This window comes from Chanos chanos, chromosome 6 (assembly GCF_902362185.1).
Source record: "Chanos chanos chromosome 6, fChaCha1.1, whole genome shotgun sequence".
Classification (NCBI taxonomy): domain Eukaryota; kingdom Metazoa; phylum Chordata; class Actinopteri; order Gonorynchiformes; family Chanidae; genus Chanos; species Chanos chanos.
The window spans coordinates 41,165,627-41,181,827 of NC_044500.1; the positions used below are offsets into that span (position 1 = coordinate 41,165,627).

The 16,201-nt window shown below is 41.3% G+C and overlaps 1 protein-coding gene across 1 annotated transcript in view; it reads right to left on the reverse strand.

Annotated features, from left to right (window-relative positions):
• Positions 1 to 551: 551 nt before the first annotated feature.
• The window catches only part of tafa1b (TAFA chemokine like family member 1b), an 82,589-nt gene continuing 66,939 nt past the window's right edge, over positions 552 to 16,201 (reverse strand). Inside the window, exons 2-4 of the mRNA XM_030777791.1 lie at positions 11,701 to 11,841; positions 2,029 to 2,153; positions 552 to 578 (exon numbers count right to left, since the gene is read on the reverse strand). Coding sequence (XP_030633651.1) covers positions 552 to 578; positions 2,029 to 2,153; positions 11,701 to 11,841 — 293 coding nt within the window. The remainder of the gene's footprint in view (positions 579 to 2,028; positions 2,154 to 11,700; positions 11,842 to 16,201) is intronic.

Consider the following 16,201-nt stretch of genomic DNA (forward strand, 5'->3'; position numbering starts at 1 on the left):
CCTGCGTGTGTGTAAGCGCACAGGTGTGCATGTGAGTGTGCTTTGTTGTACCAGGACACAGTATGTGGAGTGCACATCGCTTTGTTCATGACATGGATGGCTTGCATGCATATTTACTTTTACGAAAGCAAGCTCAACAGTAAAATAATTACAGTGGAAGCTCGCATTTTTCATTGTTTAGCCATATTTGATATGTGTATGTGAGAATCAAATGTGTAGGAGGAACTGTTTTTTTTTTTTTTTTGTCTCCCTCTTTAATCACTCACTCACACACACACACACACACACACACACACACGCACACACAGACAATTTCAGTAATTACTATTTTTCACTGAGTTTGGAGGGTAATGAGCGATGATTAAAATAAGTAGCTAAGCAACTTCATACAGCTGAAAATATGAAAACACACACACACACACACACACACACACACACACCACACACACACACACACCACACACACACACATATATACATAAAGAGGCGAACTTACCTTTATGAAAGCAAATATGCAGCTTTGAGCCTGTTGGACCATTTTGTTGACAGAGCTAAAAAGGGGAGTATGGCTGGGTGTTCTGAAAAGAAAGGGTCAAGAGAAAAATGACAAGTGTTTATTGTAAATAACAACATTGTCATATATTTTCATCCTGCATTTCCATTTTGTTTAGAGAGAACAATCTTATGTTATTACCACAGTATGGGGCTGGGGAAGATTCAAAGAAATTCAGAGACTTTTTTGCATGACAACAACCTGGTCCATTTGTGTTTGGCATTTGGGAGCCATTTTAGGGAAAATTGTTCAGAAAAGATGAAGATGAGTTTTATTTAATTATTATGATAAAGAAATGCATTCGCTGATGCATTATTTAGGTTAGTAGAACTCTTACCTTGGAAACTTCGACAAAAAGCGTACCATCCGGGCCAACTTCTGTTTCACTTTAGCTGGACTTGGGATAGTGCATATAACCAAGAAGAGGAAAACCTTGAAAACCCCTGTGAGGTCTAACCTCTCTCAGCGCTGTATACCCTACATGAATCTTTGATTTTATTCATGGTCACATATGACCAACAGTGGTGAGTTTGACCTGAATGTTGAGAATCAACCGGCGGGAATTGAGAACGTGGTCATCAAGATTTCATGGTCTGCTTGATGTCTAGCTCTGTTCAGCTTATCTTTTGATTTAAAAAGAGAGGGTGTCTCATATTTTATAAATCTTATTTTGTCTCATTGGATAATACTGGGAATATATTCATTTTGAATAGTTTTCTCGTTCTGAACACATCTTAACATCCTCGTAGGGACACCTCCTGTGTGTCCATTTCGAAGACCATTCAACTGAAAAGCATTATATGATATTTTATCCTTTAAAGTGTATTTTTCCCCCTTCAGATTTGAGTCAAGCCCTGTGGAACACAGCTGTATACTTTTAGAGATATCTCGGCTTATGTAGACCCTTGAATCATGTATCTGGAGTTTCTTATCAGGAAATGATTGGTGTGGCTGCTATTTGCAGTTTCCGCATTCATCCTTGAGGCATGTTCACTCTAACAGTGCTAACTTCAGTTTCATATGTCAGACACACATACTGTTGAAATGTGCATATACTGGTTGTACAATGAACAGACTTATTCAACACTGATGACTTTAAGTTTTGAAAGTGAGATAAATAAGTAAGTAGATAAATGCTGCACTTACCATATTAACATGCTAGTAGTTAACTGGTCATCAAATTAGCTAGCTGGCCATTTTAAAACTTAGTACTACCATTAATTAACCAAACCTTTTCCCACTCAAACTAACTATAAGGCACACACACACACAAAAAATATTTATTTCTTCACGCAGCAGAAATATGTACTGGGTGTGTTACGTAAAATTGGTTAATATTTAATTTAACTAATTTAATTGCTTAAAAATAGCGTTTTGGAACCTGCAGTAGGCGTGTTGTGTGTGTATGTACAGTATATATGTGAGTGAGTGAGTGAATGTTCAGACTCTGCTATAGCACAGTGCGGGAGTCTCACCCTTGTGGTTTTGATCTTGTTTCCAGAGGAGCACATCCAGCCAGAGTTGTCAGGCAGCGTCTTACACTCCTCTCCCTCCAGGCAAGGCTCCATCTCACACCACCACTTCCCAATCACGATGGATGCTACAGGGGAAATGCACAGGGGCACACGTACATACAAACACGCGCGTGCGCGCACACACACACACACACACACACACACACACATACGCAGACACACGCGCACACACACACACGTGCACACACACACGCACACACACACACATACACACACAGGCAATCTTAGATTATAAACAGCATCACGAATATGCTGAACTCAGTAGAACCTTAGCAGGTTAGTAATTAGGCCATTAGATGTGTTCATTTACAAAGAGACAGAGAACAATGCAGAAATATATGCAGGAGAGTTTAGGAGCTGTCAGTTGCCACAGGGCCAGGCTGATTGTCTGAATAATGAATTTGGCAGTATGGTCTCATTTCCACGTCTCTAGAGAATTGCTATATTAAAAATGAATGTAATGACTGGCTTGTAATTGTGTATAGCTGCTCCAACAATCTTTAACTCCCTTTATGATTATTTGAGAGCCAATACATGATTCATTTTGGATTGTGTTTCATCAATTTGTTGCCCTGAAAACAATCTGTGAATTCTTAATATGTAATTCATTGGTTACAGTAATTTCTTGCCTAAACATTGGTTTAGATAGTTTGTTGAGTATCAGACATTATATTTTGAACTAAAAATAACTGCCTCTCATCATCAATTTCAAAAGGCTTCCTTTATGCCTTAGAACAAAAGAAACATTATATTTTGAAATCAACATAAATGTGTGTGTGTGTGTGTGTGTGTGTGTGTGTGTGTGTGTGTGTGTGTGCATGCGCACGTGCGTATTCGCTTGTACTCTCATTTGCAGAGATTATCTTGGTTGTCTCCCACTGTCACCATTCCCTGTGGAGTTAATGGCTATAAAACCAAACAGCCAATAATGTTCTGATTGTTATCATCCAAAATGAAGCAATATTAGTTTCCTGCTTAGTGTGTCTACGGATGCATGAGTTTGTACGGGAGATGATGAGAAACCTTCAGCTCAGGGAAGAGCGGCCTCGTCGATCAAGAACGAGTACACGTCCTGCATAGCAACGTGAAGTGGATTTCCAATCTATTGAGTCTACTAAATTAGAGTTTTCCCACTCATCTTTTCACCCAGACACAGACACATGCTTCCCCAAAAGCTCTGTATGCTGGCAAAGCCTTTCAAAGCTGCTTTTGTTTCAGCTATACTGACATTTGTTCTATGCAGATTACATAGAGAAATCAGACAGGTGCTGTTATTTGAGCACCGGTGTTCTACCCAAACTATATTCCAAAAATATATGGCATATAATGATTATCATTTTTCCTCAGAAAGAAATGTACAGATACAAATTTATGATTCCTAAAAACAAACAAACAAATAAATGAACCAAAACCTAATATAATCATGGGCACCTAACCAGTAATTTGGGGAGCAGTGAGGAACACATTTTAAAAAGATGCAAGAATGAAGAAACATCAAATTCTTTGTTAATTCTGCCCCCTGCTATCCTTCTCCTCTGTTGCCATGTTCGTAAAACTTTACCTGAACTACAGGTCCCGAATGAACAGAAAAGGTGAGTATTTTCATTTCTCTTTCTGTGATTTTGAACAAAACCTCTTCAACAACACAGGGTTAGGGTCAAAGTGTACTCCTGTCAGCCCCTGTTTCCTTCAGTACTTTTCTGAAGTAGAGCATTTTCGGTTTGAATAAAATAGTGTGTGATTTGAAGGTTAAATGTCTGTAACCCATTCCATTTCCTGCTGTATCTTTCTTTTCTTCTCCTGAGCCACAAATCTTATTTTATCCCTTTTTGTAAACATTCTCCCCAGTCTGTGTTACCAAGGTTACAGAGAAACAACTAATCAATATTAAGTCTGAAAATGTCTACTCTTCCTCTCTACAGAGAAGCTTGACGCTCTACACAGACTAGATCCTTCACTGCACTACCTTTTCAGACTGGCCAAACTCCGCTGAAATGAATGACTTCATACAACCTTGCAATGGTCTTAATAGCTACCACAGAGATTTCTACACTCAGACATTATCCATCCTATACTACCTCTTGCCTCCCACGGTCCCCAAAGAGAGTAAACTATGTGCTGGAGTGAGCAGTCCAGAGCACAGCGGCCTAAGGTTCATTACCCTCTGAGATCCCCACAAATCTGGATGGGATTTCGAATAATTACTGTGCTTTCTTTTTTTTTTTACCTGACTCCACTCAAGGCGCCGTGCCGGGATGCATCCCACCTTAATTATGCTGTAATTAGATACAGGTGAGGGGAAAAAAACAACAACAAAAAACAAAAAAAAAAAAACGAATGTTCCTACATTTTCTAGTGTCTAGACTGTTTTTGCTGTTGTTGTGGTTTTAATTTGAATGGGGTTGTTTTTTTGTTTTTTTTTTTGGTTTGGTTTTCTTTTTTGAGATTCAGATTACACTGTGAATGAGGTGGTCAAAGACTGCTGGTTATAAATATACAGCACTTGAGAGAAGGTGCTAAAGCCCAGTGAAGTGCATAAGACATGTCTGATCCCTTTCAAGAGAGGTTTTCTCTATTTACTGTTTCTCAGCAATGGGAGGGGAACCTGCTAACTTGTTTTTCATTTCAAGCCTTAGAAGGATTTACACTCAACACTCTGAATACAGAATCCATTCTAAATTGAAAATGGTAAAGTAATGCCTGCAAAGGAAAAAAAAAAAATCAATCCTTCGGAATAGGAAAAAGATAGAGCGAAGGGTAGAGCTCAGATTAAAAAACTGGCACACCAGAGATATTTGAAATATGAGTTATATTTTGCATGGGAGATGAATGGTATTTACTGGAGTGAGAGTTACACTGATTACAATCCTTCATAGTCTTGCAGAGTCAGAATATACATTAATGTTGACTAAAAGTCATGGGTTTATTCTTCATATGACTGCAAGCTGCTAATGTAAATGTGATTCATTTCATAAGATGGAAACATCCTTGAACTGATTCTGAACTCTCATTACAAATGGATTTTCAAAGGATGAGAATCTAAAGAAAGTCTTTGGAGTGAAGCCAAGCATGTTTTACAATAAGAAATTCTGACCAGACTTCCCTTATGTAATCAGTTATGCAATTCATTGTATAACTTCATATTAACCTGCTATTCTTTATGATGAATACAGACAGAAGTAATACTATGACAACTACAACCTACAGGTTCAGAAAGATGGTAGTTCAATAAATCGACAATTGATGTTTTTTTTTTCTTTTACTTCTTAATGAAAATGTGAAAAGTCAATAAGTTCATATCGGTGAAAAGTTTTCTCCGGATATGTGAAGCCAGCACAGACAGAGTGTAAAAAATGTGCTTCTTCAGGGGCAACACTTGACCTGACTGACAGATGGAATGTTCCTGGAATCTGCAACCTGGTGGGAGCTTTGAGGAGAGGACACGAGGTCAACGTGTTCTCCCAGAGCGAGTGAGCGGACTGGATCTTAGCCAGACCCGAAGAGTGACCTTAAGTACTGGAGAAGAGCCATTCTCTCGCCTCAGATTCACTCTTCCGTCTCCCTAGCCACTAAGCCCCCTGATCCCCCCCCCCCCCGACCAACACAAAGGTACGATCTCAGCAACTTTTCAGATTCGCAACCCCTCCTGAACACTCCCAAGAGCGCGAGATAGGGGGAAAACTGGATTATTGGAGCAGAGCAGGACCCCTGGGGCTTTCAACCCAACCTGTCCTGGTCATTACTCTCCTGGTGCTTCTCTGCTTGTCTGTCCTCCTGCTGTGCCTTAGGCCAAAGTTCTGACCTCCAGCCAGACACAGGTACAACACTCTGTCAGATAGCCCACAGTGCCAACCATCATTCGACCTTAAATAAATCAACCTGTCATAAGCCTGGCCATTGAATTTGTCACAGGCAAATGGCATCGCAGTCTCTTAGCTGTCATTGGATTAGGAATAAAGGTAGTGACACACGCACACATTTGCAAGTCACGGTTAAGGTCATCAAAAGGAGGATTGATCAGCTATGACACACTAGCTGCTAGATAACTAAGTGTGTGAACACTTTGAGTTGCGGGATGAATAATTAAACATTAATTCTAATGACTTTGTCTGAAGGGCTGACGAGTGACTGATGTTTTATAGAGGTGATTTGGCTTAGAAGAAAAAAAAAAACCTCTTTCAACATCTTCTTGGAATGCTTCCCTGGTTTTAAAATTCATCAAGACAAAATGATGCGTTTCCAATAAATTTGGTGGCCCAGAAGTGTCTCTCTTAGGCCACTCAATCGATTGCTTCCAGTTGAGATTAGGAGTGGAAAGCAATTACGCTTTAAATTTTCATGCTTTTCTGTAGGTGTTAATTTACAGTTGGGTGCAGGATCGATGCATCACACTTGATAATTTTGAACTCGCTCCACCTCTGCCTCATCCACTCCGTGCTCCTTTGCTTTACATCACTGTCGTAAAGGCCATCAAAGTAAAGAATTAACTCTCTATTGAAATCAAGTTCTATTCTAAGCCCCGGAACAGTGCCTGTGTGGCTGATGTACTCTGTCTCTGCCTCACCCTGATCTAACACATATCCACAGTTACTGATGGCCCACTCTTCTCACCTGGTCTTTGAGGCATTCCTGTAATGAGGCGATTGATTTAATAAGGCCACCGATTGGCTACTCATATGGAGAGCTGAGACGGACTGTTTTTGAAGTGAGAAATGGCAGCGCCTAATAGCAGTAATAAGATTGGATGAGGTCAATGCAGTGCACTACGGCCAGAATGAACCCTGGGTGTAATTAACATGGGCTGAGATCAGGCCCTTAGTCTGAGGTTGGACCCATAGACCTTGGTAAGCCCTGAAGACCATTATTCTGCATTAATCAGTTTGGTTCAGAGGACGAGCTGCCTCTTGATTAACCATTCAAACAGTGTCACTGAGCCTCTCAGTCTCGGCATAGCCTTAGTGTGCCATGACTAATGAATGGCAGGAAGTCACAGCTTTGACGGGAGAAGGAGGGGGAGGGGGGGGGGGTCTCTGCAACTTGATTAAACCTGAAGTGTATCACTTTAAATCTGAAAGTGACTCCATTGCATAAGTGTATTTTCTATTTGATTACGCTGGGCGTATCTGTCTAGTATAAATATTCTGTTTATTCTAAAGGATTAAGAGAACCTAACACTCTGTAACAGGGGTTTTCAACCTTTTTTGACATGCACCCCCCCTCACTTTGTCTTGGTTTGAACTCATCCACTGCCCCCCCCCCCCGCCCCCCCATCTCCTAAGGTTATATCCTAACCAGTTACTAATAACTGGTTAGTTCTTCAAGCAGACCAGAAAATTTAGCAAACTTCAAACTGACTGGTAGCCCTGGCAAATGACCATTTGTTTCACTGTTTAGAAAACAAGATGAAGCTAATCAGCTAACAGATGACAACTACTTGACCGAGGGGCCTCATTCGCCATAAATCTAAATACATAAATATATATTTTAAACACAGTTTAGCCCAGTGAATGAAACAATGTGAGTATAAATCAGTCCAATCTATGTGGAACTAATGATCAAAGGGAAACACCGGCATTGCTTATAAGTAAACATCTCTCACATCTGAGATGCTTTGAACCTGGTGACATATTGCTTTTGCCTTTTTTTTTTTTTCCCAGGTTTTATTTGCCAGCGTGAGGGTCTTGTTCCTGAACGCACAGGCGGGCGCTTTGCTCAGGCGAGGGAAAGGGTCTTTCTGAAGGTAAAACTGTCTGTGACAGATAACGCTCTCTAAGCATCTGCGTTGCAGGTGGAGGAGTGACAACACTGGACTACACAGATGGAGCTGAAGCTGTGGGGAAAACACGCAGACACTGTATAGACAAGAGACGCACTTTCCCTATGGGGAGAGAATTTGATGTACACGTGGTGTGACTTTCATTAAATGCTTGGCAGTTGAACTGCAATGTTTTATTTTTGCGGATATGCATTTATTGCCACATCAAAGACTAAAAATGTTGATGAGCAGAAAGAGAGTCTGACAAAGACCAGCAGATGGATCTTAAAATTCAGCCAAACTTTGACTGGACTGGAACGGACATAAGCAAAATACATAAAGGGACTGCTAGAGGGACGTCATGTCTTTGTGATAACATCATTTCACTTATGAGAACTTGTAATCTATAGTGTCTTTGTTATTTTTCAAAGGACAATGTCCGTTACCTGTTTTGCTGGACTGTGAACAGGAAACTTGTAATGTCCAGGTAGGTATGTGTTCAAGAAAATTGGCATCCTTTGAGTCCAAACGTGGACAAATGTGGGCATGACTCAGTGTTCCCTTAGTATGTAGTTACATGATTCTTTTTAATTTGACCAGTATTTGAGAAATCTCCCTCTTCTGTGTAAGTCCCTCTGGATATTTATCAAATGCACAATGACAACCTGTCAAAGCCTGTGTTAGCAGCCTCCAGCCAAACAGAAGGGTGTGTTCCCCATCAATGACAATCAGGAGACTTCAAATAGGGGGCGAGAGAGAGAGAGAGAGAGAGAGAGAGAGAGAGAGAGCAAGCATGTATCTGTCTTTGTAAAAGAGGGTGTATGTATCTGTGTGTACATAAGGCAGAGTGCGAGTGTGTGTGTGTGTGTGTGTATGCCTGTACATGTGCATGTGTTTTCATTTTACAAGCTTTTGCATGTGTGGTTCTTTGAACATGCATAATGTCTGAGAGGTTTCTGAGTATCACAGATATTCATGTGTATATGGTCACCATAAAGCTAACCATTAATCTGGTTGTATGTGATTGGGCCAGCATGTGCTAGGAGAAAGAAGCAGCAACATTTGACTTGTTAAAAGGGATGTTCTTCACTACGCGTCTTGTTGGCCTTGACATAACTGGGACATAGTTCTCCTTGTCAAAGCTAATAATCAATTCCCATGCTGTGATAATCTGACAGCACTCTGCCACTGACTGTGTGACTCTCCATACAAAAGCCACATCTCCAAACATTAATAAATCCTAATCATTTCCAAATTTCACACAAAATAACCTCTTCCTTTAACATCTGCTTAAATGCAACGATTTCTAAATGTATTATGAGTTTTATTCGACACTGCTCCATATGAATGGACGTGTCTTCTCTGGAGATCGAGTAAAGATGATGAAAATGACACTGAGTATAAAGGTAACTTTGTCCAAAAGACTTTTAAAAAGTCATTCGGCAGGAGGGTGGACACTCCCCAAATTTAGCAGCTTGCTCTTCACTGCGTGTGAAAAATGTGAACCCCCTTCTGACAGGTTTTAGTAGGGCGGCACAATGAGAGAGTGTGTGTGTTTGTGTGTGTGTGTGTGTGTCTGCATGTGTGCGTGTGTGTGTGTGTGCATGTGTGTGTGTCTGTGTGTGTGCGTGCGTGTGTGTGTGTGTGTGTGTGTGTGTGTGTGGATGCATCTGTTTGGGACAGAGCCCGCATGTATTCTTATGGGATTGCGTAAGGTTGTGAAAGCAGCATCGTTATTCAGAAAGACAGCTTTAATACCTGTAGACTAGAGGATGGGTATTCATCTGGGCCATGGCAGTGCTGGGGGGGAGAGACTCTGTGTCCACAAAATTATAATCCCTTACATGTCCTGACCCCAGTCAGCAGGGACAGGGCAGACTACACTGTTTACTAATTCAGTAAACACACTTCAATTTGCAGAATTACTTATGTGTAAACAAACCTTCTGAAAATGCCAAAAAAACACATTTGTTGTCATAAAAGCACTAGCTAGTGTCCTTCACCTAAAAAATTAAATTCTACTGTACTTAAAAGACAACTCAAACGCACACACGCACACATGCACACACACACACACACACACACACACACACACACACACACACACACACACACACACACACACACACACACACACACACACAGAGTCCCCTCTGGTTTAGTTTGTTTTTCTGATAGGAGTAGGACAGTGTGATGAGGCTTCAACCTGCTGTGCAACAGTGGGCTAATCCAAGCAGTGTCTGCTAGTGTTGACTTGTCACAGGTTGCTACATGACTCACACTGCCTCCTCCATGGCAACTAGAGTGACTAGGACACAGTGCAAGAGAGACAGAGGGAAAACAGTGTATCTGTGACAGCGTATTTCTTATAAATACACAGAAATATTGTCACCAGCATACTCTCCCCGCATTGTGAACGGGGCTTTTAATCATGAGGCCATTTGAGGTGGGTGTAACCATGTTCCTGACATGTCTCTTTGCCCAGATTTCATTGGACGTAGACGCCCGACTCGCCGGCATCATTGCTCACTGACTTGTCATTTTCATTTTCATCTCACCTGCTCACATATAACAAACTTCTCGATCTGATCAATACAGTAACAAGGCCGGGGAGTTCTCTCCTCTCAGCAGGAGCTTGATGCAGGGACGCATGAAGTGTGAACTTTTCTTTCTTTCTTTCTTTCTTTCTTTCTTTTTTTTTTTGGCTTTCGTACGTGTCATGTCAGTGCTTTGTAAAGTGATGGATGGCTTAGCTTTTGGGGGGGGGGGTGCGCTGTACAGTTCTCAGTATTCATGTTGCATACATAGAGGAATGTAAAAGAGGTATTGCACTCTTCCAAAGGGCATGATCCAGCCCAAAAAAAAAAAAAAATGAGAGCCTGTTTGGTGCAGAGGAGGAGAGAAATTTTGTTTGGTCTTTCTGCATCTTGAGAAATAGAAATTTCATCTGTGGCTCAGCAGAATCATGTCTTTCCTAATCTTTTTTTTTTTTTTTTTTTTTTTTTTTCGTGTTTGGTCCAGAAAAGCTTTCCCTCTTTGGAACATATCTTGAGAAACATGTATGACTGAACATTCTCTTTTTGTTCAGGAAATACTATTTTGAACTATTTGAACTGTTTTAATGGTGTGCGGTAGTACATTGTTTTTTTGCCAAAAATGTTATTTAAGACTGCAATAAATAAACTACCTGTGCCAACCCATTAAGCCTCCATATCAGAGTGTTGCTTTGATTATCACAAAAAAGAACCATTGACACAGTGTTGTGAAAAGAAACCAAATGTCTAAGAAAACATTTCCATATCCTGGCATCTCTTCATCAATTCACAGAGAAAAAAAACAAAAAAACAAAAAAGCAAGGACATTCACAACTAAAATGTAAGCTTTGGTGAGCAAAAACGATGTTAAAACTCCGAGAGAAGTGTCACTCAATGAGATTTAAAATATACCTTCCTGTTAATTAAAAACATGGCTGCTAGTTGCATAGTCAAAAAAATTGCACAGTCTAAGACTGCAAATCTGAGGTTTCAGGAGATCACAAATCCTGTTAACAATATTCCCCGTAAACACTCTTTAAAAGTTATCACATGCTACCGAAACATTGTGTTTACACACAGCCAGGAATACATATTTGTGCTTGTTGTCACATTCATAGTTTAATCCCCATATGTGATGACTTCATAAAATGACATATTTCATATCTTGTGTACACACATTAAGATGCGACACTTTCTACTGTGCCAACATCAGAAAGAAAAACAGAGGGAGAGAGAGTGAGTGAGAGAGAGAGAAAGAGAGAGAGAGAGGGAGAGAGAGAGAGAGAGAGAGAGAGAGTGAGAGAGAGAGAAGCCTGTTCTCACCATCCACACAGGAAGGTTTGTTGCGTGTTGTCCCAGCTACTTTCCCCGGTAGACAAGAGCACTTCACTGTCTGGGACCGCTCCTCGATCCTGTTCTTATTACAACACCGATGGGCTGCGATGACCTCACACGTGCCTCCCTCTGCAGAAAGAGATTAACGCAAATTTACGACTCGCTCTAAAGTCATTTAGCAGGTCTTCTGAAGAGAAGCTCATAGAACACACCACAAAGAAGGAGGTCAGAAAACGAACTGAATGAATGACAATGAATGATAGTATTTCACCTTTTTCTCATATATACAAGTCCTTTAGCCTCACTTTCGCTATTAGAATGGCGTAATCAAAACTAAGATATTCCTGCACTAAGAGCTCCTTCACCTTAATCCAATTAACATACGTGGCCAAGTCATCTGTTAATGTTACATTAGTGTAAAAGGCGCTTGTAAAATGCATCTACAGAGAAAATTGCTGACATTCCATTGAACTTCACTGTAAGGTATTGCATGTAATTACTGTGCATTCTCTCACACTTTGCGCTGCAAATTACCCTTGAAGCATGTTGATTATCTTATCTAAACGACACAGTTTTTTTGGGGTTTTTTTCAGTTGCAAATCACGCCTTGATTTAAGGAGGGGGGAAAAAAATCCAAAGATGGTTTGTAATGTGCCTCCATTTGCATCCATGAAGGGGCGCATATGGCACTGATATGAGTGACTAAGTGGGACATGCTCCCTGGGTTCTGTAATAAAAGCCTAGAGACAGAGCAATTACAGACCCTCACACTCATTACCACGCTCGCTGCTCTTCAATCAGCTCCCTTTCAATGCCCCTGCAAAAAAGAAAGGTGGGGACAATGAACACTGCGGCAGAACCCTCCTTATTGTGGACCATAAAAAAGAAAAAAAAAAAATTGAGGGGAGGTAAAAACCTTGGATGAAAAACGCAGTAGAATACACAGCTAGTGGTCCAAAATAACAATAGAGAGCACCTTAGGGAGTGGTGGGCGATGGTTGGACCCTCTTGAAACGGCACGATCCGCACAGGGTACCGCGATGGGAGCGGGGAGGCCGCGAGGCTGCCAGTGCCCAAGCTGGGGACGTTGAGTAATGACAGAGCCACTGGAAGTGCCCCTTTCACACAATTATAAAGCGGCCAGCTAATTCAGCCAGCAGGGCTGCTGGAGAGAGAGGCCCTCGATCAGCGGGCTTGCCGTCCAGACGCCCAGGGAAAGACTCTTTATCTTCCCATGACAGCCATCGCCGGCCGTGCTACCGTCCAACAATTAAACTGGAACTCGTTGGAGGACATGGAAGATAGGGCTAGAACGATACTCCTCGGCACCGAGCGAAAAGGCCCAATAAGTAAAAGGCGATGGAAGTGCGAGTTCTTTAGATTTCGGTCTGTTTCTAAACTCCGCTTCCGAAGAGGAGGCGAATGTTATCGCAGCTGGTCGCCGAACGTGGCGAAGAGAGAGAGAGAGAGAGAGCTCTTACGTGATGAATGAAGAAAGGCGCTGGCTAGACCGGACAGGTGCGGAAACACGTTTTTGACTCGCTCGTTTCACCCTCAACTAAAACGTCCAGCCTTGATGAGGGGATGACTGGACTGAGATTAAAATGAAAACCGTCCCCATCTTGTCTGACCTAGGGCCTCTGTAGTATTCCTGTCGCTCTGTAAAAACTTCCACAATGATGGATCCGAGTGTTCAGCACTCCAAAATCCATAAAAATGAAGAAGCACTTCCCCCCTCAAGGCCACTACATATGAAAAACCCTCCCAACTACTGTGCAGTGTTATTGAGTATTTTTTACTATTCATTTCCTTTACTTTAGCCGTTGCTTCCCGTCGGTGGTCGAGGCTATGAGTGTAAATACGCACCTTTACGACAAATCTATACAGTCAGTGTAATTCATAACTCCCTGTGGCCTCTTTCTGGATGCGTTTGTCTGAAACCACAGCTATTTGATCTGGCTCATTATTGTAATATGGATCTCCATAACAACGGGACGGCATGTCATGTGCAATCAGCTTTCCCGCCCACAGAGAATTAGAGGGCGAGGTCCTAAGCAGGTATGGAAATCTAATCTGTGTTATAAGTCTGTAAGGACAACCTAAAGACAGCCACAGGCTTGACCCTGTTGTTTATTCGTTTGTTCAGTCTGGCTTGGTATGTAAGCTACGCAGAGTCCAACACATTTTAAGTTCACTCTCAATGCCCTGTTTTGCAAAAACCACAGTATGAAGAAGGATATGCATGACACAAAACATGAGAGTTATTAAGAGTAAGAAGAAAAATGTTTTATCATCAACTGACAGCATAGTTATTATCAAATTTATGCTCATATCAATGATCACACAAATTGCATTGGAGTATTTGTTCTAAGTTTAGATTTCATTTTTAAAACACTACACAACATGTTTTTAAAAAGAGATGGAAAGATTTTCAGCAGCAGGGAGTGAGTACAGTGTGGTACAGTCAAATCTATCTAATGGAGTTTAATGGAGCCTAATGGCTAGTAATAATAGGGTTCTACTGAGCAGGCAAATGGGACAGTTTTCCAATTGTGTTTTAACATGATAATTGTTTATGTGCCGTAGTGACATGTTTGTATGCGGAGAGAGGGCTGGAGATATGGAGAGGGGGAAGGAGGGAGAGTGAAAGAAAGAAAGAGAGAGAGAGAGAGAGAGAGAGAGAGAGAGGAAGAGAGAGAGAGGGAAAGAAAGAAAGAAAGACAGACAGAGTGTCTGCGTATGGTGCCACCTGTATTTCTCAAAGGTCAGGTAAGCAACACTTTGTTCAGCCATCAGACAGGCGGACGTTAAACCATCTTGTTCTCATACCATCTGTGAGCCGAGCATTCTGGGACGTGGCCTGCATGGGCGGACCATAATGTAGAGCTACCCGGAGGACAAATAGCCACTTGGTCCCCTCTATAACATATCAGCTCATTCACATTGTATTTTCTGCTAGCTAAAGGTAATCATCGGCCCATTACCTTACATGTGTCTGTGTGTGCATGCCTGTCTGTGTATGGGTTTGTATGAAAGGGGATGTGCGTGTGTGTGTGTGGTAGAATTACTTCAATATACAGTTAAGTATCACACTGGGGCAATGATGTAGTTCCACTAGGGAGCATGATATGACCTGCAGGTGTAGGGGTTGATAGGAGAGCTGGGGAGGGGGTGGAAACAGGGGATACGTGGGGAGGAGGCCGCCTCCTCGCCTGGTCGTGAAAGACAGTGAGTAGTGTCTGTGAAAGCAGCGCCTGTGACTTCTCAAACCTCCCTAAGAAAGGGGTCATTACATTCCTGGATGAAGTAATTACGTTTAAGGAAATCAATGCTTCATTGTTTTCAGTTCAGACCAACAGCCAATTAAAAGGACATTAATGAGACAGCGTAATGTGATGAGGAGATGTTTGAGGTGAAGAAAATAGTGCAATCAGTCACACACTCACAGAAACACTCTCATTTACTTATCATGGAAAAGTCAATTGTTTAGTTGTTCATTTTTTCATTATGGATGAGTGCTTCAGAAATTCATCTCTAATGAAAGAGGATTCACAGTCTCTCTGAGCGCAGTAACACTATTAAATCACTCTCAACAGCTTACATTACACACTATATGAATATATATTGCCCTAATATAGCATAACATACGTGCCCTCAAAAAAACGAACACCTCTATGTGTTTGATCCTGCATGCTTCATATTTCACAGCCATACACTCGGGACTGCCTGTTTTGTGTGCATAGCGATCCATTAATAGCAAAGCTAGACTGGAGGTTAATTCAGTCAAGGAAAAGAAGAGACTGTCGTGTTTTTTTTTTGCTGACAGCTAACAGCGTGGCTGACAGCAACACACTCCTTATGTATCTGCATTTTTGACAAGGAGACAATTGCGTTGCTTTCTTTGTTGTCACCGCTGTGTTAACAGTCAGCTCTCGATGCTTGGGCCCCAACAGCATTAACATAAGCGTAATCTATGCAGAGAGAATGTGTGTACTTTGATGGGTAATTACTGAGTGACTCTGCTGGCAACTTTGAGAGGCTCTCATGCTCGAACAGCTGCTATTAAACTGTAATGTTTTGCAATGGTAACGCAGACAACAGTTAAATGACTTAAGGAGAGCTTTTCATCAACAACATCTTAATTGCAATGCAGTCAGGTGAAAACCAGCGATTCGGTTTCCTGTATGCTTCTCTCACACATAAGTGCAGCAAAACAGGCCTTTTGCCTCACGTGTATCATATATATCAACTCAACAGCCAGAGCAAAGAGAGAGATACTCTCAGAAGCGGTTTGAACAAAGGGGTTAATGAAAAAATATCTATCTATCTATCTATCTATCTATCTATCTATCTATCTATCTATCTATCTATCTATCTATCTATCTATCTACCTACCTATCTATCTCTTATTTGGAAATATATAAATGATAGATATGAAATTGATGACATATGATTACTTGTTACTTTAGATGTAAATGAACATAAATGT